At 42.1% G+C, this 27632-nt stretch overlaps 1 protein-coding gene across 1 annotated transcript in view; it reads left to right on the top strand.

Moving 5' to 3' along the window:
- The window catches only part of WDR64 (WD repeat domain 64), a 129475-nt gene that overhangs the window by 47761 nt on the left and 54082 nt on the right, over positions 1 to 27632 (top strand). The window contains exon 10 of the mRNA XM_074948905.1: positions 6684 to 6823. Within this exon, the coding sequence (XP_074805006.1) occupies positions 6684 to 6823 (140 nt within the window). The remainder of the gene's footprint in view (positions 1 to 6683; positions 6824 to 27632) is intronic.

Below are 27632 nucleotides of genomic sequence, written 5' to 3' on the forward strand. Positions count from 1 at the left end.
ACAAGGCCTAAGAGCTTGCAGGATCAGAGCCTATGTACTTTTCACATTTACAGGTATTATTTGATTAATTATGCTGATAGTTGATCAGAAATCGTATTTAATGATGTCTTATTCAATGGTTATAGTTTAGTTAGATTTGTGTTACAATATTGTGAGTTATAACTGATCACTTTAAACTGATAACTTTAAACTGGTTATTGCTTTATTTATATGAGATGGATAATGGATATTAGCTGATGTTACAGATTGCATGGTGGTTGACTTTTGTCCAAGTCCTGAAACTCTGGTATCAATGAGGCTCTTCCTCCTCAAAAGAAGGGACACTTTTTAGGCTCTAATGAAGACCCTATGTTGAAATGTTAGCCACAGTTGGCTGATTAAATAGTTACTGTTTCATTCACAAAGAGTGAAGGTGAGTGCAATCTAAGTTGAACAAGTGGAACTTCATTAAACCCTGTGAACTGCTCTGGCCACGTGGCTTAGTTGCTTCAGGCTAACTTCCCTGTTCCTATTGGTGTCCTGTCAATAACTGTCCCTCCCGGGAACACTGGCACTCTAACTCCCCTTCCAATGATCATGATACAGTTAAATAATACAAATATTTTATAATTTTGATTTTGCAATCTTCACTTCCTAGATAGAAGAGCTTATTTTTGTACAAAGAGGTACAGAAAACATGGAAGGGACAACAAAAGGATTATTCCTTTTATGTGTCCCCCACATGCTCTAGAGTCATGGCTTTGGAGAAGTATAAAACTTCTTTTTTTTAAATTTAGTTTGGGTAACTTTCCAGTGCTATATGCCCTTGGAGCTACACAGATTGGCTTCTAGAATGGATATAGTACCATAGCAACTTCCTTTCCCAGCTAGCTCTTTGACATCCAAGTCTTGAACAATGCCATATTAAAATACTTTACCTAACTTATTACAATGAGTTAAATGTCTGACCCTTTAGCCTTTGAGGGATCCATCTTCAAACAAGTGCATACAGGCATATGACTCGCGTTAGTGGGGCACACCTACCACTTCAAAAGTTTAACCCTAGACTTCACAGCTCTTTAGGACAGTCCAGTGAGCACCACAGACACAACATGAGCTAGGATTGCCATACAGTCTGACTGGGATTGTATCTTATGGCTCGTCTGCAGTAGATGCGTTACACGGGCACAGCTGCAGCAATGCAATCTCAAAGCACTGTAGAGACATTTGAAATCACTTAAGGCAGACACCTCTTCAGAGAAGAGTAGCAACAGAAGGATAAACAATGCAATGCAAACTGAACAACAGTGTAGGGGAGTGAGACATTCTGGCCAAGGACGTTGGGCCTAACTAAGGCTACGTCTACACTACGCAGCTTTTAGCGACATGGCTGTGTCGCCACAGCTGTGCCGCTAAAAGTCGTGCAGTGTAGCTGCGGTTTGTTGGCTCTCCTGCTGACAGAAAAAGTCGACCCCGAACGAGCGGCATTTGCGTTGTCGGCTGGAGAGTGCGCTGTTCAGACTGGCACTTGTCGCGGCAAAACTTTTGTCTGTTGGGGGGAAGGGTTTAACACCTCTGAAAGACAAAAGTTTTGTCCAATTTCCAGGGTAGACATAGTTTTAAAGTATTGGGGGATCTCTAACATCCACCTAGAACAAACAGGTCTGTTTTTAAGGTCTCATCAATGAAAGCCACACTCTTCTTTATTTCATTTAACTTGGAAGCGGGAAGAGCTGAATTGAACCTCCTGGGATACAAACCATTGGTTCCATGGAGTCTAGGTATTTCCAGGCTAATGTTTGGCGATCTGATCCATCCCCTCCCAGCTCATCTTTTCTTACGAATGAGCTTAATCCTGGTGCATTTCATGTCAGAGTATTTGATCCTAGAAGCATAACTGGACCATTGAGAGAACTAATCATTCTTCCCAGTGTTCTGGTGAGCTTCTATAACTCTGCTGTAGCAGTGGTGATAGCAAATATCTCTTCAGTGCCAGCTATCAGTACAGCAGTAGTTCATGAAAAGGGGAGAGAACAACCTAAAAATCAATCCAAAAATCAATCTTATTATTTAACATAAGCAACACAAAAGATCTAAAACTAACTGACCAATTGAAAATAGCAATAAACAAAACCCTTTGCACTTAAGCAAACACAACAACATTGAATGGATTTTATTGATAGGCTTTTCTGTGGCACTTGCTCTTCATGGTAATACCAGAGGGCATAATAGATATTAATGATTTTAGCCTCATGCAACTCTCTGTGTTGGGGCCCTGGATACACATTGCACTTCTTCCTCCCTGCCCTTCGTCTGCTGCCACTGTCAGAGCATAAAGAGTAGTGGTGTTAGAAAGCCCCATTCCTGTTCATCTTCAGAAATGTAATGGGAGGGGTACTCTTCCTGCTCAGAGGCAGTCTGCTGTTCCCCATCCACAGTCACTTAAAGCATTATTTTTTTCATATTGAACTCTGAAGGTAGACACAATTGGGGTGCTCTTTGCTCTGTCTGTGACACCTGATCTACTGTCCCACTCACTGAAGGCTGCTATCAGCCAGAGTCCCTCCCTCCTGTACTCCTCCTGCAATCTGCAGGCTGAGTGCTCTGCTCCTGAACACATTATAAATAAGGCCTCTTGTTACTTTATGGCAAGATGGACCTAAAACCTACAACAAGGTCCCTGATGCTGCAGCCAACTGGGACTTCAGCTGCAGAACTCAGTAAACTCAAAAATGGAAGTTTTAAGGAACTCAAATACAAGCAGTTCACTCTCTAGGGAAGGCTGGTCTTGTAAGTAGTGTGACAGGGTCAGGCCAGATGGCAACAAAAGAGTGGTCGAAGGTAGATACATTAGTTCCAGGTTAAGCAGGTCCCTTTTCCCTGGGTAAAATAACAGGGACTATTCCAGAACACTCAGGAACTTTCTAGAACTAATTAAGGCAGGCAGGCTAATTAGGACACCTGTAGCGAACTGGGAAGCTGCTAGAATTAATTGAGGCTAATCAGGATACCTGGTTTAAAAAGACTCTCACTCCAGTTAGTGAGGTGCGCATAAGGAGCTGAGAGTGAGAGGGCATGCTGTTGGAGGACTGAGGAGTACAAATGCTATCTGGCATCAGGAGGAAGGTCCTGTGGTGAGGATACAGAAGGTGTTGGGAGGAGGCCATGGGGAAGTAGCCCAGGGAGTTGTAGCTGCCACACAGGTGTTACACAAAGCACTATAGACAGCTGTGATCCACAGGGCCCTAGGCTGGAACACAGAGTAGAGGGTGGGCCCGGCCCAGGTTCCCCGCATCCCCCCAACTCCCTATTGGATACAGGAGGAGTTGACTTGGACTGTGGGTCCCACCAGAGGGGAAAGTCCCTGGCCTATCTCCTGACCCACTAGGTGGACCAGCAGAGACTGTGGGGATTGTTCTCCTTCCTTTTCCCCATGCTGGCCAGTGATGAGGTTATCTGAGTGGACGGCAGATTTGAGCCACGAAAGTGGCCCCAAACTGAGGGCTACTGTGAATCTCTGAGGCGAGCAAAATCGGCCAATAAGTGCAGGACCCACCAAGGCAGAGGAGGAACTTCGTCACAGTAGGTACTGTCTTAGTACTTGGGAACAGTGGGTTCAAAGCCGAGCTCTGCTACTGACTGACTGTGTGACCTTGGGTCTAGTAAGGGTTGTATTTTTCAAAAGAACTATTAAATTAACTAAAAGGGTGTATTGGGTAATTTCTCTGATGAAGCTTGGCATAGAGGGAGAATTCTAAAGGCATAAATGGCAACTATTTGCCTAGCTCCCATTGGCCATCAGTGGGAGAGGAGCACCTTACAGCCATTTGTGCTTTTCAAAGTCTCCTCAAATGCTATTAATTGGTCGCTAATTCCCACTGAGAACAATGGGCGCTTCTGGGCACTGCATGTGCCTAATGGGAGCTGAGCTTTCTTTAAAATCTGGCACGAGCTGCAGATGCTGAGCACTTGGGAAAAACTGACCTTTAGTCTCTCTCTGCCTCTGTTTCTCATCTGTAAAATGGGCAGCACATTTATTTCTCCAACCCTTTGTCTGCCTCGTCTATTTAGACTATGAGCACTTTGGGGTAGAAATTTATGTGAGAGTGGCCAAAACCTAATATGATGGCACCCTAGTCTAGGTTGGGGCTTCTAGGCACTACCATAATACAAGTAATAATTTATGGTGTTTTGATATTCAAATCTGTTTATTTTATAGTGCTCTCAGATTCCCTATATACTGCAAATGTTGGTATTGCGGTCACATTGCTCCATCAGAGAGGTCACCCTTGAAGGGAAGCTGGGGTTTTGGCAGATGCATGGGGGATCGATGCAGATATTCAAAAACATGAGGAGGGTGTCCTTGGTACTGGGGAGCAGTGGCATCTCCTCTTTCCCTCCCCATTGGTGGGAGGTGGGGTGGAGACCAGTTTAAATTCAGTGGTGAGGATTGACTTCCTCCCCAGCAACACTTGAAAACAACTAGCTGCCCCAGTGCACCCTGTATCAATGTGTCACTGCATCAACAATAATGGATAAACTCAATAGCTTGATGTTTCTGATAAAACAACTAGTAGCGAAATAGCTACCATGGACTTGTGAACAGTTGTCTTTGGGCTTCAGAGTTACCCCATTGAGATTAATGGGATCAGTTGCTTCTGCTCTGAGAGCTTTTGTTTCAGGCTACTTGCACTCTGAATCAGACATCCCTGCATCAGCTTATTCTTGGTTCACATTTTGTGCCTAAAGACAAGAGACTTAACTTCTCAAAAATGAAATCCTAGATAGTGGAGCACAGCTGTGTGGTGACTTAAAGGGAAAGGGGTAATTACAGTCATTTGTGTGACCACATCATTGCATTATATACCAGTGGTTAGTAACACTGACAGCTAAGATCTGACAGTTCCCTGATGAACCAGGAAAAATGAACAGACTTATCCCTTCATGTGTCTCCTAACTGGACCTACAAATTTAATGATAAATACTGTTTTCCACATGCACAGCACCTTTTATCTGAAAATCATTTATAAAGTTACATTCTCTTCTCCATTTTAACAGATGCCCTTCCTTGGCCTTGCTTTCCTTACCCAAATTTACACACTAACCAAGACAAGAACTGATCCCTGGTCTCCTCTCTACTAGTCCCCACTCTAACTAAAAGGCAGTGAAAGGCTGGAGAAAGGACCAGTATGATGTAACAAACCCATAGTGGCCTAATTTAAGCTCTAAAAAGCCACAGCTAAAACACAGCTGATTCATTACCAGATGACAGATTTTTTTTTCCCCTTTTGATTTCTTGTGGACCAGAATATGTCTTCTGTGATTTGCATTTTATTGGGTTCCATCTGCTAGGAGACTTATGTATTTTCCCAAAAACTTTAAACCAACTTAACTTTAAAACTATGTGTCTTCTCATCCAGATTGTTTTGTATAATTTAGCAATTTGGTGAATTATTTCAAACAATGCTGAAATGAATGCACTGGAATACTCCAACAGACCAGTCATTATATTTTTATAGACTGACAGTGCTTGCCACCTGGTTAAGTGTTGATCCAGCTGTAAAAGGTTTATATGCATTCTTTTGGCTCACTAAGGCAGATGACTTATTGCCCCACCTAGGTATAAAGAAGGAATAGAGTGGCTCTCTGGGGAGAGAATGAAGTGGTCCTCAGAGAAGAACCCTAAGAAGATTTGAGCTGACATCTATTTTTTTGTTTTCTTTGTTAATAGAACTAAATCCAGGCAAAGGGTGACTTTGAGTTGTTGTTCTGTGTAGTGTGTTTGTAGAGCAGGTTGGGAGAGGCACTAGTTTATACTCTGAATGGCCCAGGTCTAAAGGACAATGTATCTGTGCAGTCTCTTCCTCAAAAAGCTTTAAGATTATACTTCTCAAAGTAAATAACAAATAAAGCTGTGTGAGATTTGGCTGACTTGGTTCTGAGGTTCGTGTGAATGTCCTCCAGTTCTGATCCATGTGTTTTTGCTCTCTGAGTTCTGCTTCAAGTTTGGAGTGACCAAGTAAAACTTAGTGATAACTATCAAGTTGTAACTGGTTTTGTGTCTTAAGCTATTTAGGAAGGGCTAAGTTGATTTGTATATGGTGCTAAAGGCTTCTCAGTATTTAACTGTTAATAAAGCCATAAATCTGGCATGATTTTGATGCCACACCATAAATATGTTAATGTCTGTTTGAAATTGGGCCCAGGTTCTCTTTAAAGGCATGTGAAAAATAGCAAACTTTTCAGTGCAGCTGGTTTAAACGTTGGGGTTTGTATCTGAGCCAAAATCCAGGTGTGTTGGTGTTGCTTTGGGTTTTGCTGGAAATGTTTGAAATAATTAGCAGGAAAAAACTCCTATACAATAAGAGGACCAAATTTCAAAAGTGGCTTTCTAAATTGTGTGCAAACATCACATTTGCACAGATGGGTACAAAAGGCTTGATTCTCATTTACACCTTTTCACCACTTTGGCAACATTAAAGGGCCTTAAAGAGTGAGTTAAGTACACTTTAAGCAGTGTAACGGGGTCTAGAGGCAACTGAGCATCAAGCCCTCGGTATGAAAAAGACAAAGATTTAAGCAGGATTTGTGTTTGCAGTCCTGGCAGCCATTTTTAAAAAAAACTAGGCTGTCTATTCAGAATCTATTTTGCGATAGTCTGCATGTTGGACACAGAATGGGTCATGGAAATTTTCTGTTCGCAGGTGATGATAAAGTTCTCCGTTTATGGCATCCCAATATAAACACCAAGCCAGTGGGGAAGCTGTTGGGACACTTATTTAGTGTCATGGAGATTGTCACAAATGAAAAAGATCAGCACATTATTAGCCTTTCCACTGCAAAGGTAAAGTACTGTCCCTTAACTTCATGAAAACCACTGTTGTGAATGCTTGTAAAGTTAGTTACGCTTTGAGTTACCTCTGCTGATGGTATTAGGTTTTAATTATCACATTTTTATTAGAGTATTTTACACTGTACACAATGTACTAAACTCTTACACATGGCTCATAAAGGACTTTCCTGCAATGAAATATGTAATTTTTTTTAATATTCAAATTATGTTATACTATGAACCAAGGCTGCAGGAGTCCCGGCGCCTCCCATGGGACTCCAGAAAATAGTCTCTGAGAATTTAACATGTTTAACTTAACTTAATTCTGTTCTTTAACAGTTATCAGACACACAACACAATGGGAAGAGTTAACATGATTTTTGTAAAGGGAAATCATGCCTCACCAATCTACGAGAATTATTTGCGGGGAGTCAACAAGCATGTGGACAAGGGTGATCCAATGGATATAGTATACTTAGATTTTCAGAGAGCCTTTGACCTGATCCCTCACCAAAAGTTCTTAAGTAAAGGAAGGAGTTGTGGGATAAGAGGGAAGGTCCTCTTATGGATAAGTAACTGGTTAAAAGATAGGAAACAAAAGGTAGAAATAAATGCGTACAGATCTGGTCACCCCATCTCAAAAAAAAGATATATTGGAAAAGATACAGAAAAGGCAACAAAAATGATTAGGCATATGGAACGGCTTCCATATGAGGAGAGGTTAAAAAGACTGGGACTTTTCAGCTTAGGAAAGAGATGACTAAGGGGGGAATATGATAGAGGTCTATACAATTATGACTGGTGTGGAGAAAGTAAATAAGGAAGTGTTATTTACTCCTTTTGATAACACAAGAACTAGGGGCCACCAAATGAAATGAATAGACAGCAGGTTTAAAACAAACAAAAGGAAATACTTCACACAATGCACAGTCAACATGTGGAACTCTTTGCTAGAGGATGTTGTGAAGGCCAAGACTATAACAGGGTTAGAAAAAGAACTAGATAAGTTCATGGAGGATAGATCCATCCATGGCTATTAGACAGGATAGGCAAGGATGCAAAACCATGCTCTGAAGTGTTCCTGGCCTCTGTTTGCCAGAGGCTCGGAATGGGTGATATGGGATGGATCACTTGATGATTACCTGTTCTGTGCATTCCCTCTGAAGCACCTGGCATTGGCCACTGTTGGACGACAGGATACTGGGCTAGATGGACCTTTGGTCTGACCCAGTATGGCTGTTCTTATGCTCTACTCACTCTTAGTAGTCCCACTGAAGTCAGCAGGACTGCTTACACCATGTAAAATTAAGCACATGCTTAAATTTTTGCAGAATCAGGTCACTAGACAACATTACAAACCACACACATGAGACTTAGAAACAAACTTTCTTTCCATTTTACACTCGGTGAAGTGGAGGCAGAGGCAATGAGATTTGTCCAAGGCTAGAGAGAGGAAGCCATGTTAGAGGTAGAATTAGCACTCAGGAATTCCTAGCTCCCAGTCCTGTCCTCAGACCTTAGGATTATGCCTCACAGGGTTGTCAGCCTAAAATATTCATAGTAGAGGTGAGTGAAATTCAGAAATTTCCATCCTCTGGGAAATTATAATATTTCAACTTTTGCTTTTGAGATGAAAAGTTGAGACCAAAAGTTTTCACACAACAAAATAGCCTGAAAAACTTCAATGTGGAAATGTGAAAATGTTTTTCTCCATTTTCAATCAACACAAAACATTTTGACCTTCTGAATCAAAATATTTTCATTTTGGTTTGTTGAATTGACCTGGAATGCTTTGTTTTGAGTCAGTTCAACATTAGACAGGCAGCCCAGATGTGCCTACCTTTAAGATGTAATACAGGCACAATACAATATTTGCTTGGGGGGAGGGAGGGATCTGCTGCTGCCTGATTGGTTACTTTTGTTTTCACTTGGTGTCTGGTTGACCGGCCAGTCTGTCACTCTGATGCTCATATCTTTGAGGTTCTAATATATAAGTGACTTGTGGGAGTTCAGGTTGCCTGGGGCCCCCATTATCTCCTATGGGCCAGCCTCCCTGGTAGGACTATGTCTTCTATGATGCTCCTACATCTACATGACTTCCATGATGTACCACACAGCTTAGTCAGAGGAGAATTCGTATTACATCATGGGAGCTGTAGTATTTCCAGGAGCACAGTCCATAGGAGGGAATGGGGGCTCAAACTACGATTCCCATGGGGCAATGTGTCACAATAGGGAAATGCAATTGAATATTGAGCTGACTCAGAATTAAGGGTTCAACAAATCAAAATATTCCAATTTGGGTTGAACACCCCTGAAATGAAATCTTTTGTTTCAATTTTTCCAATGGAAAAATCAACATTTTGGCAAAATTGAAGTTCTCCCATGAAAGGTTTTTGATTTTGTGAAAACTATATTTTCTTTCAGAAAATAATTCTGATGGAAAATTCCCAACCAGCTCTAATTCTTAGCCTCTATGTATTGATCTTTTAATTAGCGGTGGAATGAGAGGAAAATAAAGAATACATCACGAGTTGCCACTTGGTATGAAGTCCTTCACAAAGAGTGGACCTTGTAATGGCAAGATCTAAAGAAAGTAACTTGAAAGGGATTAATGGAGCAAAGTATTGATTAAGTGAAAAACAGAACTTCTCTTTGATGTCAAATGTTACATGCTGGCTATACAAGTTGGAACTCTCACAGGAAAAGCCATCAAAAAATCAAAAGTAAAAATGTTAGGTTTGTTCCTGCTCTCATTTAACTCAATGGGAGTTTACTGATTGACTTCAAAGGGAGCAGGATTGGGCCTTTTCAGTATAATTCTTGGAGAGTTAGTAAAATGAACCCTATTGTTTCTGATTTTGATTCAACGTTATATCTTCATCTGAGCCAAACAAGCATCTCTTCTGGAAACCTTAAGCTGTGCCAACACTAAAGCTTACCATCAGACTCAGAAAGCCCATTACTTTCCTTTACTGACAGCAAATGATACTGGTTGGAAACAAGACAGTTGCATATATTCTAAAAAGCACAAGCTCGTTCTTTAAGGTGATTAATTTTCTCTTCTGGGCTTGTTTCCCTGGATGTTTTTCCTTTGCAAATAAATGACAGCCTGTCTGCAGACCTCCATTTATGATATAGTCCTTAGCTCAAACAAAAGTGAGCCACAAGAGGCACCTTAGAATCCCTCTTAAATTAATTCCCCCATTCGAAAGACTTCTTTCAATATAGAAAGGAGAATCAGTCTCCTTCTGAAGAGATTACAGCTGGGAAAATGAGGTTAATCTGCCTCTCCGCATAGATGAACACTCAATTACTATTTTCCAGACAATATTCAGAAAGTCTAACAAGGGGGAAGCTAGTGAAATCTGAAAGTATGAGGCAACCCTGACCTTTACTCCTCCCTAATATAAAGGAAGGTGAGAAAGATCAGAATTCACATAGGAGGCACCAGGTCCCTTCTTAGAAAAAAACTGTACTATTCAAAAATACAGTACTGTTTATCTTCCCTTTGGGTTCTGTTGCTTTCTTTTTTGTGAAAACCCACCCTGAATGGTTAGTGTCTCAACCTGCCAAAATTGCCTAGACTTTGGCCACACTGAGCAGTCTGCACTGCTTCTTGCTTTTGGTGCAACAAGGTATTGTCTTTGAGCACTTCTATAACAACATTAGTGCCTTCCTCCTGCAATTACAAATCTTTCCTTTTTCCCCCTCCAGCTTCCTACATTGCCTTTTGATTAATAGCATTTTATTATTCCTAAATCACCTGAGTGAAATCCTAGCACCACCGAAGTTGATGGGAATTTTGCCATTGGCTTTAATGGGACCAGACTGTCACCTCCGCAGATGACAAATATCAAATTTTGTCTGGAGTTTCATACACACATTCCATTTCCCGCACTCTACAAGTTGAGGTAGGCTGAGTTCACTAGTGTCTAAAGCTGCATGCCTTCTAGTTTCTATGGCTATTAAAACCAATAGTGACAACACAGCCTTGAAATCTGCCTTTAGCTGCCATCTGCCTTTCTTGTCAGACATTTGAGGAAAACGTTTCTCCAGTGCACTAGCCTCAGGCTTGTCTTTATGTTTCTTTGAAGCCTCTTTTTACACAGCACACAAATTCTTTAATAGAAAGTTAATAAAAACTCCATAATAAGCCAAGAGAAATAGTCTGTAAAATAACCAATAAGTCTGTGCTGATGGGTGCATGGGAAAGAATAGCCTTCAAACATGGTGCTGTTGAGAAATTCAAAACTTGGTTAAAAATATTTCCCTCTTTGGACCCAATTCTGTACTTTCAGGCTGCAATGCTGCATGCCCAGTAATCAAACGTTCATTGTAATATGGACTTTTACAGGGTTTTGGCTTAAATTTAGCTTGAGGAATATCAGGAGAAAGCATTCATTTTCAACACTATTTCCACAGCACTGTCACTCCATCAGCCACCTGAGGCAATACCGCTTGAGATTTACCAACATGCCTGCACCTCTCCCACAAGCAGGGGTGAAAGTAACTTACAGGACTTACCAGTACTCAGGAGTCCTGAGCAGGGGGTGTGGCCTCAACCAGAAGAGCCGGGGCCTTTAAATACCCGGGCCCTTTAAATCAAGATTTAAAGGCCCCAGGGCTCCGGCTGCAGCTCGGAGCCCCTGGCCCTTTAAATCACCCCCAGAGCTCTCAGCTGCAGAGGCAGCTGGGAGCCCCGGGGCTCAAGGGTGATTTAAAGGGCCCTGGGCTCTGGCCGCCACTACCGCAGCAGAGCTCTGGGTCCTTTAAATCACCACTGGATCCCTGCCGCTGCTACCCCGGGGCTCCGGCAGCAGGGCTCGGAGGGGGCTTTAAAGGGTCCGGGGGCTCTGGCCGCTGCAGGGAGCCCTGGGGGTGCTTTAAAGGGCCTGGGGCTCCCTGCAGCAGCTGGATCCCAGGGCCGTTTAAAGCGCGGCCGGAGCCCTGCCGCCACTACCCCAGGGGCTCCAGCAGCAGGGCTCAGGTGGCGCTTTAAAGGGCCCGGGGCTCTGGCTGCTGCGTGGAGCCCGGGGCCCTTTAAAGCGCCAGCCTGGGGAAGCCGGTCTGGTCCGTCATGGCGTACTGGCTCTTGCCAGTACGCTGTACCGGCTTACTTTCACCTCTGCCCACAAGTTGCTGGTACCTCCTACACTCCGGCTGCCTGGTACTGGTCTTTGGGCTCTTACTTGCAACGTGACAACTCTCTGCAGCAGGGTCATTTCATGTTAGGACAAAAAAAGCAATAGGGAGACAACCTCTGGCTCTCTCATCCTCCTATGGCAATGGCTGCCAGACAGATTAAAAGGTGGTTTGATTGCTTTGTAGATGGGAGCAAACTGTGTTTTAACTGTGTCCTCAGAATGCATAGCCCATTCTGCCCTAGGCATTAGTGTACTTTGGGATGATGGCTAGTTCTAGTGTACGCTGCAAGACTGAAGCGTGTTTTAACTATGTTTGGCACAACCATGTTATACCTGAGCTTCTGACATTGCTGTTTGTACAGTGTAAATGGGTTGTTAGATAGTAAATTCTCTGCAGAGAATGTGTCCTACTTTTTTATAAAATCTATTAGATGTTTTTTCAACTTCTCTATGAGAGGTCACCTATTCTTTCAAGCTTTTTAGACTCGTACCATAAGACCTATGTGACTTATCTATTTAGAGTCAGGATCAGCCAGATGTGTCACTAGCAAATTATTTCTCCACTAGAGTATTCCTTCAGTTCTTCCAAAAGGAAAAATCTAACCGCTCACTCATACCTCAGTTCAGCTACTTCATGACACTCCCTTAGGCTCTGATCCAGCTAATACTTACGCATATTTTAATTTTATGTACGAGTAATCTATCTGATGCTAATGGGACTACTCAAATGCATACTATTACTCATGGGTGAGTTTGCAGGATCGACACCTTGCACAATAGGTAAAGTTCCCACCTAATAAATGATATTGAAAGGGAGACATGTTTTCAAGGCTGGAGTGCCAGGTTATTAACAACTGTATTGAATGACTACATAATTCATAGGTGGCCGAAATGAGACTGATGGATCAAAGCTAGTCTGAATTTGTATAATGTGGTCTGTGTCCACTCCATGTTCAGTACAGAGATGCAGTCAATCTACAAATCCCATCATGCAATGCTCCAGGTCCTGGTTTAGTTCTGTAGCCTCTATGCAGTATAATTCTATATTAAAGATGAGTGGTTACAATCTGCTGTTAAGTGAAAGTTGAGTGCCTGGATTCCAAATGTTGTCAGTGTAATCCTCATTTGGGCAATGTTTGGGTACCTTAGGGATAGTTGTGATAGATATAATTATTAGCAGACATCTGTCTTAAGAAAAATTAAATGAAAATAAATCAACAGCAGGCAAGTTTTTGTTTTGTTTTTTTTTTAAAGCTACATATCCAGTTTTGCCAAAAGCCTGAGGGCTTCTTGGTAGGAAATTATTTCTAATAGAAGGTGTAAGAGGTTGCTACATCCTGCTGATGAAATGAAAGCCGTTTTCTAGTGTTGACATTGTACGTGATAGCGTGAGACTTTTTTTTTCCTGACTTTTCCCAAAGGCTGTTTTCTTGGATTTGCATCATATGTATAACCTTGCCACCCACTGATCACTAATTCACTTGCGTATTTTATCATTCCATGATCTCTGTACCTTAAGAAAAATCAGCTGAGGGATTTTTGTGTGTAACTGTGAGATACATAATATTAAATATCATTGCTTTTTGTCTGCCAATTGGAGACTCGACATCTGGGGATAATTTATCCAGTAGCTTAATTAAAATGGTGATAAATTAAATCTTAAATTTCCCTTTAAGTTCATTTTTAGTTACATTTTGAAAAGATGTGAGGTTTGTGGGGTAGGAGGTTGAGAGAGACACTTAGGGAGAATCCAGATATATTTAGTTCTATACAAAAAATACAAATATTGTAAGGATGTGGCTGGTCTACTTTGTTGACAGTCCAACTGAATGTCAAGCAGTTGCTCTCGTTGTTCATTGGCCTGTGAATACAAATAAGAATTTGTCACATGGGGGTGTGTGACAATGTAAATGTATTCTAGAAAATCTTCATAAGTAAAATGTGAGTGAAATACAAATTATGTGTAACTCACTAATGGATTTCGCTCAAATGAGAGAGGCTCAGGCTTTTAGTGCTGAAAGTACAAGGTTCAATCCTTGCTGTTAGACCCAGTGGGGTCAGTTATATAGACAGAAACTATTAGTTGTGTATATAGAAGTGTTTTTAAATAAATATATTGGGGCTCAGGCACTCTCACCTCAGCTGTGCCTCACTGTCTACACTGCTATTTATACCTGTGCTAGCTGGGCATGCGGTGTCTGTACTCCACACACCACCGATGAAAGTGTAGATGTACCTTATCTAATTCCCAAATGTTATTTGTCCAGATATTCACCGTAAGCATACGAGCCATCTGCAGCAACTTTCCTCTACAAGTTTTCCTAAGGTTTATCACTATGCCTCATATATTCCCTCTCTTCGTAAGATGGAGCCCGTCTCTGCCCAGCACTCCTCCTTCATGGAACACCATCCCATATATACATGGGATGGTGTTCCATGAAGGAGGAGTGCTGGGCAGAGATGGGCTCCATCTTACGAAGAGAGGGAAGAGCATCTTTGCGAGCAGGCTGGCTAACCTAGTAAGGAGGGCTTTAAACTAGGTTCACCGGGGGAAGGAGACCAAAGCCCTGAGGTAAGTGGGAAAACGGGATACCGGGAGGAAGCACAGGCAGGAACGTCTGTGATGGGAGGGCTCCTGCCTCATACTGAGAATGAGGGGCGATCAGCAGGTTCTCTCAAGTGCTTATATATGAATGCACAAAGCCTTGGAAACAAGCAGGGAGAACTGGAGGTCCTGGTGATGTCAGGGAATTATGACGTGATTGGAATAACAGAGACTTGGTGGGATAACTCACATGACTGGAGTACTGTCATGGATGGTTATAAACTGTTCAGGAAGGACAGCCAGGGCAGAAAAGGTGGGGGAGTAGCACTGTATGTAAGGGAGTAGTATGACTGCTCAGAGCTCCGGTACGAAACTGCAGAAAAACCTGAGTGTCTCTGGATTAAGTTTAGAAGTGTGAGTAATAAGAGTGATGTAGTGGTGGGAGTCTGCTATAGACCACCGGATCAGGGGGATGAGGTGGATGAGGCTTTCTTCCGGCAACTCGCAGAAGCTACTAGATCGCACGCCCTGGTTCTCATGGGTGACTTTAATTTTCCTGATATTTGCTGGGAGAGCAATACAGTGGTGCATAGACAATCCAGGAAGTTTTTGGAAAGCATAGGGGACACTTTCCTGGTGCAAGTGCTAGACGAGCCAACTGGGGGGGAGCTTTTCTTGACCTACTGCTCACAAACAGGGAAGAATTAGTGGGGGAAGCAAAAGTGGATGGGAATCTGGGAGGCAGTGACCATGAGATGGTCGAGTTCAGGATCCTGACACAGGGAAGAAAGGTAAGCAGCAGAATACGGACCCTGGACTTCAGGAAAGCAGACTTTGACTCCCTCAGGGAGCGGATGGGTAGGATCTCCTGGGGGACTAACATGAAGGGGAAAGGAGTCCAGGAGAGCTGGCTGTATTTCAAGGAATCCCTGTTGAGGTTACAGGGACAAACCATCCCGATGAGTCGAAAGAATAGTAAATATGGCAGGCGACCAGCTTGGCTTAATGGTGAAATCCTAGCGGATCTTAAACATAAAAAAGAAGCTTACAAGAAGTGGAAGGTTGGACATATGACCAGGGAAGAGTATAAAAATATTGCTCGGGCATGTAGGAATGAAATCAGGAGGGCCAAATAGCACCTGGAGCTGCAGCTAGCAAGAGATGTCAAGAGTAACAAGAAGGGTTTCTTCAGGTATGTTGGCAACAAGAAGAAAGCCAAGGAAAGTGTGGGCCCCTTACTGAATGAGGGAGGCAACCTAGTGACAGAGGATGTGGAAAAAGCTAATGTGCTCAATGCTTTTTTTGCCTCTGTCTTCACTAACAAGGACAGCTCCCAGACTGCTGCGCTGGGCATCGCAACATGGGGAGTAGATGGCCAGCCCTCTGTGGAGAAAGAGGTGGTTAGGGACTATTTAGAAAAGCTGGACGTGCACAAGTCCATGGGGCCGGACGAGTTGCATCCAAGAGTGCTAAAGGAATTGGCGGATGTGATTGCAGAGCCGTTGGCCATTATCTTTGAAAACTCATGGCGGACGGGGGAAGTCCCAGATGACTGGAAAAAGGCTAATGTAGTGCCAATCTTTAAAAAAGGGAAGAAGGAGGATCCTGGGAACTACAGGCCAGTCAGCCTCACCTCAGTCCCCAGAAAAATCATGGAGCAGGTCCTCAAGGAATCAATCCTGAAGCACTTACACGAGAGGAAAGTGATCAGGAACAGTCAGCATGGATTCACCATCCACCACAAAGATGGCCCCAGTGGCATACTGGAAACTCATTTTAAAAAATGACAAGCTATCACCTTAAGTGTGAGGGATTTCCTGCCCTGCTTGCCTTGAGGTAATTTGGGTTTGAGTCAGTCAACAGACTGCCTGTCTGAAATGGGACAGCTTTACTTAAGGGGTGGGGGAAGGGAAATATCTCACTGCCCTGGGGAGTAGGCTGTTTCTTCTCTTTCTGGTTTTGGTTCCTATGTGTTTACTTCTTAAAATTCAGAACGATAAATTATGTTGTATTTCAATGTACCAGCAAGAATATTTATGGGTTTATCCAAGTTCTCTGTAGGCTGTAAACATAACAGCCACCAATGTTGCATTGAGACTACTAGGTTAGGAGCCATTGAATTAAAGCATGTGGTGGAGGGATGATATGAAAAGTGATCTTTCACTGAGTGCTCTGAAAACAAGTGCAGTAAAATCAGTGAATGTGCTTGGACATGGTGGCCCTTTTACTGAAGACTTCTTAGGAGACAACTACTCCATTCTTTCTTTTACTCATTGCGGGGTCCAGGGAATATAAACACTTGGCTGATTTTGTGTGCTTTAATTTTAAACATCAGGCTGCTAAAAACTAAGGGCTAAAACCTTCTTCTCCTACCCACCTCAGTAATCTATTGAACTCAACAGGTCAATATTCTTTCCTTTTGTAACACCATTGGCTCTAGTGGGCTAAACCACGGAAGGGGCCCACTGGGGCTACTTGGGTGAGTGAGGTGAGCAGGATATGGCTCTAGCCAAATCCAGCCATGGGTTTCTAATTGCCATGTAGACATTCCCTAATAGACTGTGGGGGGGTGTGGCACAGGGAAGAGGAGGAGGAGGGGTGTTGATCTCTTGCATATCTGCTTTGGGGCATGGCAAAATCTGACTCCCAATGCACATTGCCTTTTCTTCAATCTGCACCACACAGCTTCTCATATAGGCACAAAATCAAATATATTGTTAAACAAAAGAGGGAAAGCAGAGTCCATCATGCATATTTTGTTTTAATTATCACTGACCAGTTTGTGCAGAACCCTATGTGTTCTGGTGGGGGAAGGATGGGAAGCATGGTACTTCATTATCTTGATTAACATTAGTGTGGCATGGCTTTGGTCTGGTTCACTCAAACCTTAATGTTATTGAAGTCCAGTATCCTCTATCTAAATGCCTTTAATGCCAAGCTTGCTCTGAGATGCCACAGTGCATGCCATGTGAGGTTGTCACATATGCCTCCTGTCTTCTGAAAAGCTAGATGGAGCTGTGTGCATCCCTGCCTCAGAGGATTAGTGTTGACACTTACTCTAACCTACTTTGAAGTCAAATGTCATTCTTTTAAGGATGTATTCATAATGTAGTCATTGGATCTTCCCAAAATATGAGGGCAGCTGAGCTGTAAGCATGATGTTACATTAACTAAAAATCTAATCCAGGATTGTACTGAAGTGCACTGTATATCAATACCATTAAATGTAATCAAGATAATTGGAACAAAGACATTTGGGACAAGTGATCCAGTCATCCATTTATTATAGTCCTTTCATGGAAATTATGTAACTCCATGATGTATTTTATCATATACTGCTTAGAGAATCAAAATTAAACCTTCCCTTGCTGATGTAGCTTTCATAACAATTATTTATAGCTATATGTTTTCCTTAGAAATTTAGGGGTTTATTCACACTTCTGGATTATTTAGTGCTTCAAGAATGCTGAATATTTGTTCTTAGTAAGTTAGATCAAAAGCTCAATTTTCCTGCTTTTAGTTTTCCTCACCCTTTTCTAATATGCAAGCTATCCAGCCTCTTGGTTAGTTTGCCATCGGAAGGTGCAAAGCCCCCAAAGGAACTGGGGTTAATTGAAAAGTATATATTGTGGCACATGTATCTGCTTTACATCTCTCCTATTTATATAACATATACTTGAAATGCATGCCTAGAGCCAGTGTGTGACTGCAGGGCTTGAGGGAAATCTCTATATTAGCTCGTATGTTAAACAATTTAACAGGTACCTTCAAAAATGCAGTCTTTCCTCTTATGGGCTCTAATAGTGGTGATCCAGCAGATATTCAGACTCTGGACAGGCATGTGATGATTAAGTATATAAGTATGAAATAGATGGGAACTTATCTAGCTTCTTATTCAGATCCTTGGGGTTTCCACAACTCTGCGGCTACAGAATTGAGCTCCAGAATCTAAGCTTTTTTTTTTTAAACACCTTTCTAGAACTTATGGCTGTGTGATTTGCAAGGGAGAGGGAGCCTTCCAAATGTGAATACAGTGTTGTCTTCCTGAATGTGCAAACAGCCTCAAACAGTAGGTCCAAATTGTGAACTTTTTACACTTGCTTAATAAGAAATTGATGGCAATTCTTAGGCCTCTTGTTACCCTCCCCAGTCATCTTTGAGCCTAATACTTTCTTCTCCAACACAACACTTGGGTCTGCTGAGCCCTGATCTCCTCAGACATCAGGATATTTCTTTTCCTGCCCATCATGGATTATGAAGCCCTATACTGACAATATTCAGAACTGTGTAACCCAGTTCCCCCACTGGCTAGATCCTTTCCGTCCAGCTCAATTGGAGTAGTGGTCCAGTACCCACTAAGAAGCCAGCAGGTTCTATTAGATTCACATTGCCTATGTCCCTGCTTGATTTCTCTCTAGCATAACTCCATAATCCAGAGATAGGAATCCATTTATACTGGTGCCTGTGAAGCAGGTTGTGACAATACTCCTGTGTTCACACCTTACACACTCTTGTAGTAATTTTGCATTGGTCAAGTCTAGTAAGGTATCATTTGAAAACTCATAATTTGCTGGTCAGCATTGTCCTGATAAAATGTGTAGCAACATTGTATGTGAAGTTATAAGATTTCCCTGTATCGCATTATTAACACATATTCCAAACCCCACAACTCTGTCCAAACTGAGGTTGGCAAACAGGTGTGTCCTAAACAAAGGAGTGTGTGCTCTGCCTAACTTGCATTTTAAGAATTAAATAGTCATCAGGCAGGAAGGGACACAAAGAAAGCTCAAACAAGTAAGAAGCTAGCATTGGACAATCCTTCCACAGAGACCCTTTGTCTCCTAGTGCCCAGCTGAAAATGTTTTTCAAGAGAGGGATTGAAACCATAAAAAGGAGGGACAAACAGCCCAAGGCACCCCCCACCCCCTGCCCATCACAATCACCACACCTGAAGCAGCAAAGGAAGCATTCATTGGACTCTGCGGGAGGGGTCCTAATCTATAGGGTTTGGTCAGTAAAATTGCTGAAAGCATATGGTGAGAAACTTTTTGCTTAAATCTGATATAGTTTGCTAGGTATTAGTCTTACCCAGTATGGCCGTTCTTATGTTACGTACTTGTGGACTCACTCAATCTCTCTTCATAGTTAATAAACACATTTTACTGTTTTATCTAATCCAGTGTGTTTAAACTGAAGTGTCTAAATAATTATTTGAGATCATAAACTGGCATATTATTCCCTTTAAGGAATAACAGACTTAACATATTTTTGTACTGTCTAGGAGAGGGCTGGGCAGTACATAACATACGTTTCTGGGGGGAAATCTGGGACTCAGGGGCGGAAGGGTGTTGGGGGTCACGCTACAGTATAACCGAAGCTGATGAGAGCCAGGGTGTAGCTGGCAGGCTGCAGTTCACACAGACACTCAAGGTGTGGTTTGCACACTGGAAGGCTGTTGGTGATCGGCCCAGGTGGGAGCTACTTCAGCAAGGCATTGTAAGGAACCCAAGGTTGCAGGGCAGGGGTGACAGCTGCTCATTAGTCTGGGTTGTACCCTGGTATGATAATACTACTAGTTTGGTATTTGATTCTGAAATGTAATAGACAATCTTGAACTTCACCAAATTATCTATTTCATAAGGCACTAATTGCTGAGCCAACTGCTGCAGAGCGTTGAATGAATATACTAGGGCTATATCCTCCTTTCCTTAGCCTCCTGAGTAAACCCACTGGTAACAATTTGTTCCTGCATCGTCTAGTAATTAGCTAGAGCTGCAATACCTGGCTAGATCACCTTCAAGGATCACAGGAGAGACAACTACATTCTCTCCAGATAACTTACTCTGTTAAACACCATGGTAAGCAGAACTGCAGCTTTATCTCGGCTTGATGCATAGTGACCTTTTCTGCCCTTTGAGTACTCTGACACTGGTCACACATATCATGCCCACTTCTAACATAGCTCCCTTCTTTGTGAACCTCACGTCCCTATGTCTCTATAGTCTTCGATGAACACTTTCAGACAATTGAGCCATGCAATAATGCGGGGGGGGGGGGGAGATCAACACTTCAGCCTAAAAGCAGCTTTTATTCTTCATGTCTCCTGGTCCTGCCTCTGTGCACGGGACTGGACTAGATGACCTCTCGAGGTCCCTTTCAGTGGTTCTGTGTTATGTGTTATATGGTGAATGGGGAAGAATGACTGCTTCGTGCTGCCCCAGAGATGGCTGGATTTTGGTGAGCCTCATTTGTGTAGTTGATGAAGTCCTGTAGCATCATTCATCTCTAAAGATCCTGGCAAGATTAGTTTAGAGTAACTCTAATGTCCCTTAATTAAAATCACTTTGATTTCATATAACTTATAACCAGGCTGATGGGAATTTTAAAGCATAAAAAGGAAGTTTGTCAAGTACTCTTGAGCTTTTACAGGGGCTCTTAGGGGGGTTCTCTAGGATCCCTGCAATTTCACGTCCTCCCCCCTTAAAAACCCAGCAGATTAATAACCCTTTTCTTGGATCAGCAAATGCTGGACACGTCTGAGGATGATGCAAGATGATGTTGCCTCTCTCTTATCCTCGTAAGCTACCACCATTGCCAATACTTGAGATGAGTCAGGGTCTGGGATACACACAGGAGCCATAGCACTGTGGGTGCTCTTTTAAGCACATTGGAAAAAGGGTATCAGTTTCAGTGCTTAGATGACCAGCCCTGTTGACATGCAGACAGAGACACCACTTTCTCCTTAGCTTAAGCAAATGTTCTAGAGATGTTTAAAATAAATAGAGACAGGCCCTGCAACTTTGGTGGAAACAGCTTGAAGTAAAAAGTTTGCTAATTTCAGATACAGTTGAGTTGAAGCAGTCACCCTTCTCCTTTCTCCCATTCCTCCCCAGTGTTTTTTAATGTTTTTTTGTGTGTGTCCTTTTTCACAGGGCAGAGCCTACTGGCATCTTATCACGAGGGATGAATGCACATAAGTTGCAAGGGCAGTTGGAGCATGTCAGTGTGTCAGGAGAAGTTATTTAATATATAACTAGAACTGCAAAGTTACTATGAATAACTGTCCCTATGGCAATTACCACTAGTCACCTCTTAAAGTCCACAGTAAATGTGCTTGCATTTGCCTGCTGTCAATGCTTGTTGTGTACGAGTTCATGCACCTATGTAAATACACAGCAGTGGCACTACGTCTCTCAGCAGTGCTTGTGGCACATTGTGTTCAGGTTACTCCTGTGAAACGGTTGCTTGCGTAATCTCCCCGGCTCACTGCCACAGGATGGAGAACGAATCAAGGTGAAGCAGGGGGAGGGAGGCAAGAAAGATTTATGAATGCTGTTCTGCTGTTGTCTGAGCTTCTGCTGTCTCATTTAAATCACTGTACTCCCTCCACATGATACGGAGATTGGAGACAGAGCAAGCAAGGAGCCTGCACAAAAGTATTTGATTTTCATTCATTCCTATTACTAAATTACTGTAAAAAGCTTTGTGAAGGATGTGATATAAAACTAAATTCTCTCCTAGGGGCAGTATTAGGACTTATAAAGCAACTGACTCTAAGGGGAGATGCAGAACCAACTTGATTCAGGTCTTGGAGGCATTTTGTGAACTTAGGTACACACAAGGCCTCCTGGAGCTCTAAGGGGAGGGGAGGAGCAGCACCCTTTTATAGTCCAGGGTTGTGTGCCAATGGGTTGCCCACCATGCCTAGCCACATCCTCTCTGGGTTACGTAGTGCTGTTGATGGCACACCCACACCTTGTTAAGCTCTAGTCTAGCAAAACACTTAATGTTGTCAAGGCTTTGCTGGAATGGGGCTGTGGAGCTGAAGCACCAGGATTCTGGCTGTCTCTGTGTAAGTGCTCGGGGTTGAGAAGCATTATTTTTCAATGGCCTTTGTGCTGCACTAGCGAAAATATGTGCTCCTTCATGGGGATATGCATTGTAACCAATGGTCACTTCCTTGGCAAATGTGTCCCTAAACATCTCCAACAGTGTGCCTTGCTGTGCTTTCTGGCTTTCACTAGATCTGATTTGTTATCTGGTTTTAAATTTTGTCTTCCTCTAGAAGAACCCTTGTCTTTATGCCATGCTGGTACTCAAGCTGTGTGCTGTGATCCTTTTCCCTCTGGTGACCATAGTGAAGCACCTCATACGAGCTCTTTGTCCAGTCACATATGGATTTGCATGATTTAATATTCAGACTCCGAAATATCAGGTTTCCAGAGTTAACTTATGGCTTGGAAAGAGAATAGTCTTGCAGGACTTGCCTTTTCCTTGCTTTCATTTTCTGACTTGTTAGCATAAAGCACAGTGCTGAAAGTAGATAATACCTCAGACTCAGCCAGCAGACATAAAGCAACTTACGTTTTCCCAACAGGTATAAAGATTGTCTTCCCTTCATCCAGAGGAGTCATGGAGTTTTTGTTTGTTTTTTAAGGCCAGAAAGGATCATTAGTTTATCTAGTCTGACATCTGTCTGTATAACACAGGATGGAAATTGAACCTTCACTAGAAGCTTTCCAGTACTCCCATTTACAATTTAATCTGAGGAGTTCATGGGAATACCAGGCCCACCTGTCTTCAGTTTGATTTTATCTATTCTACAGCCTTTGGCACAGACATACATGAAACTGGAGTTTCTGAAAAGGTTTTATACCTTTTTCTCTTTATTATCTGCAGCAGATTTCTTTTCAAGACTCTACTGTGATTCCCTAACTTCCTGCTCTTGGATGATTAAGTTCTTCAGTTATTCCAGTTGTTTCTTGTGGTATTCTTTTGATTCCACTACTTTTCCACACAATGCTGGGAATTCTTCCTGCAGAATTGCCTTAACTTCTAACACTTTCATTCCCATTTTGACTTTCCATTTTTGCTGATCCAGTTGAGTCAGCTTCATAAATTTTTCCACTCACACAAATTTCCTGTTGCAAGTCTTCTCTCTGCCTTGCTATTTCCCTCTACTGCTCCTCCTCAAAGCTTTCGAAGTTGCGTGTGTTTACCAAAACCCCAAGTAGATAACCTGAAATGTTAGACTGGTCTTCATCTAACTTTCCACTCTCTGTAGTCTTCTTGAGGGGAGAGTTAAGTAAATACAATTGACATGGTCCTCTGGCCTCTATACTATCTCGGAGAAATATATGTCTGAATGAAAAATTCTTTACATCAACACACTCTTCCTCAAAACAAATTAAATCTTCAGTTGACATTTCCTTTACACCTGCATTTCCCAAGTAGGCTTCTGTATAACCATTCATGATGTCTGATGTAACCAGCACGATTTTAATACACAACCAGGTTCTGACCCTCCCCCATTCTATAATTGCTCCAGAAACCTTGGAATTCTATAAGAATTGGTTTGTTTGTTTTTTCTTCAGGCACCAATTAGATTGTTTAGTGATGCAGGAAATTTCCAATGACCTTCAGGTCCATCCCCAGGACAGGAGAATTCCATTCTACCTTCTGATCTTGTATAACCTTGAATATTTTCAATCTCAGCATATATTACTGCCTACTTTTATTTTACTATCAAATACACCAGGTTCTAAATTCCGGCTGCCTTTTCTTTTTAGCAATGTTTTCCAAACCAAGAGACCCTCTAAATTTGAAAAATAAAATAAAAAACTCCCTTAATACTTTTATAATGTTAAAAATACTGAATAGTTCTTCTTAACTGAATGTATAAGCAGTTAGCTTTTGAAGAAATGCTTACTGTCACTTGTGATGCACTTCTTTTTAGATGCTGAGTTTATCATGGGTGAAGACTGTTTCTAACTGAATCAGGGTTCTCTTAAAGTATAGAGCTGCTGCCTACACATTGTACCCAGAAAACACCACATGGTGCCAAAACATTTAAAAACAAACTTTCAAAAGAAGCAAGTAGTATGATATGGTGCTTGAACTGAGGGCGTCGAGACTCCTGGATTCTACATCAGACTCTTAACGCCAACATGCTATGTAGCCTTAAGGAAGTCACTTAAATTATCTGGCCCAGATGCTCAAAGGTATTTAGGTTCATAACTTCTATTGAAATACCTTTTTGAGGATAGGAGTCTCTGTGCAGAAGTTTATCAAACTGCAAAATGGAAAGAATACTTACTGTGCTTACCTCACACAGGTGTTGAGAGGCTTCAGTTGTTAAGTAATCAGGTTTTCAGACTGAAGGTGCTCTAGTGCAGAATTTAGGGACATTTTAAACTTTATCTAATAGTAAGTTTGTAAAAGTAGCATTTCCAACAACTGTCTTAAGTCTTCAAAGGGCATCATATTTAGAGGAGTTTTAATATAAGGTGCTAATTCTTCTGAGTCATACATAATAAATTTGATCCTAACTGCTTTTCCTTGTGAAGTTGACAGATGTCATGTTTTTGTTTTTCTAAATGTTCTTCCTGTCAGACTTGATTTCTTGACACTAGGAGAGATGAACTAAAGAGCAATTACTTTAGAGCTCATACTGACTTTAATGAAAGTTTAATCTGCCCTCTCCCTATAAGTCAAAGAAGTTTCTAAATTAATAACATCCTGGGGATGGTGAATTTGAGTTTCACATAAAATGATGGTTTGGGTCACTTCTGAGGTAATACTGGTTGCAAGTAATTTCCTTATAATTTATTGATGACCTCAGTATGTAGCATGTCATTAAAAGCTTTACAAAATTATATCCCTACAGTGAGCAGAAAGAGATCAAGAAAAAATGCTTTATGTCTAATCTGTTGTATGTATTTATAGGGTGCCTATGTGTAGTATCTAATATAATAGTCAGAAAAGCATTTGGAAATGAGCTCTACTCTTGTTGTCCTAGATATTTGTGCCTTTAACTCTGTTGGTTTCTTTTTTTCTTGGTGTTTCTGTTCCTATCATGAGCTTATGCTTATGAGTGGCTTCCACAAGTTTCAGGGCAATGTCCTTTTGCAATAGTCAAGTCAATGTGCAAACAGTGCCTTTTTAGGTCCTTCTTTCTGGTTGCAGAGATAAGATCCCTTGGGGTTGCATGTATGTAATGCAACAATACCCTTAATCTAGCTGCTAAATGCATCTTTGTTTTTTGAATCCTTCTGACCCACCCTCCCTAAAATGTGCAGCTCTATCCTGGAGATCCACTGGAGTATCTTAACTTGAATGGGAGTTCCCAAAAGTTGCATTTTCTTCTTACCATATGTCACAGGATTACTGGACCCTTTCAGGGGACATGGACCCAGCCCCACCTGTGACTGATCAGTTACCTCCAAGCTCAGGTTATGGGTCAGGTGATAGTCTGATGAGCCCCGGGTCTTATGAAGCCAGCAATAGTTCTGCTGACCTGGAGAGTTGTAGAGAAGCTTGGTGTGCTGGAACTAGGGTGCTGCCACACTCCCTGGCTTGAAGTTGTAACAGTAAACACATGGTTTCCATCATTAGCACCCCCACTATAAAAATTGTTCCAGCACCCCCGCTTGCATTAGTTCTTGGATTAGGGCAAGGACCTGGAGAGGCTGAGAGAGAAGAAGAGAAAGCCTTTGTGAATTGTAGCCCCTGGGGGCAGAGGAAATAATTATGCCTAAGATTTGGTCCAATCAATAAATTGTGACCTAAGGCAAGGGCACGGAAACAGACTACATGGCATAGAATTGCTCCCTCCTGGACTGGTGCAGCAGCCCCATAGCTTACACTATATCTATGCCTGCAGCTGCTCATGGCTCTGTTGCAGCTTCACCGAAGCCTGCAGATATCTAAACTCTGTATGTTTCTATAGCTGTGGATGTGGCTGCCTTATTTTTCAAGGTGTCTTACATTATCGTGTTTTGATACAAGATTTGAGGAGCCATTTAAGCACATACTGTATAGCATGAGTGTAAAACATTTTAATATACAAAATAAACATGGCCCTGCTGAGGCGCTCCCTTTTGGGGAAAGACTAAATTAAACCTGTCTCTGGCACATTTATTTGGAAGACCTTCATGCTCTTCACCTCTGAGCTCCTCAGAAATCATTGATTTAGTCTCAGTATTTCTGTGAGGTAGGAAAGTATCATTATCCTCATTTTACAGACCAAGGCATAGAGGTTAAGTGAGTTGCTTAAGGTCACACAGGAAATTTGTGGGAGAGCGGGAAACAGAACCCACTTTTCCCAAGTCCCAGTCCAGAGCTTTAGCCACAAGATCACATTCTTTCTCATGTAATAGATGTAACTGCTCCTACCAAATGAAGACAATCCTCAGAATGATTTTGTTTTGCATGCATGTCATCACCTTCCCCCTGTGTTTCTTTCTAAATTGTGGGAGTTTTGTGTGAGTGCGCTCGGAAAATAAGACACAGAGACTTCTATAACTTGAAACACTTCAAGAGAGTTGAGGAAGGGGCTGCCCAGCACTGACCACAGTGTTGCAAATCCCAGAATGCAGATGACAGCATGGCTATGATCTCTCTCTCCCTTATGTACAGACTGGTTAGCAGTATATATGCCAACAGTATAGATGTAGCAACAGTGAATATGTGCACTCCCCTCTCATGCTTCTAGGGTATTATATCTGCCCCTGCAGTGTGGAGTTACAATGCCCTCAGCACCCCCAGACAGATACGGCTGTTCCTTCCTTCCCCACTCCAAGCATGAGGCATAAATTCACATATTTCAAAGCTAGAAGGGACCAATATGATCACCCGACCTCCTCAATAATACAGGACACAAACTTTCACCCAGTGTAGTATTTAAAAATCATGAGTCCCTTCCACCCACCACCCTCCCAATAATAAGATTTTCTTACAGTTCATGAGGTGTGCTTTTTTCAAAAAATAAATAAAACAAATCTCAGGTTCTCTTTGTTAGCCTGCTACAGCCTTTAGGGTGCACTGCTTCACATTTTCAAGCTTTTCTTTGTAAACCTGAAGGCTAGAAACTTTTTTTTAAAATGAAAGTTAAGATGCCCATGCAGGCTCTTGACTCTAGCAGATGAAGCTTTAAGAAAGCCACCAAATACTGAGAGACTCTCAGTTAAATTGTGAGCATTGGCAGAACTACAGTGGTTCCATGGTTCTGGCTCATAGACCCATCTGTGTGTGGTGGTGTCCTTGGGCCCGTGAATGTGGATTATTTCACTCCATTTATGCAGAGAATATTAACTATTGATCATTGATGGAGAGGGGCCACAACTGAAGA

The sequence above is a fragment of the Natator depressus genome, chromosome 3 (genome assembly GCF_965152275.1).
Source record: "Natator depressus isolate rNatDep1 chromosome 3, rNatDep2.hap1, whole genome shotgun sequence".
Classification (NCBI taxonomy): domain Eukaryota; kingdom Metazoa; phylum Chordata; order Testudines; family Cheloniidae; genus Natator; species Natator depressus.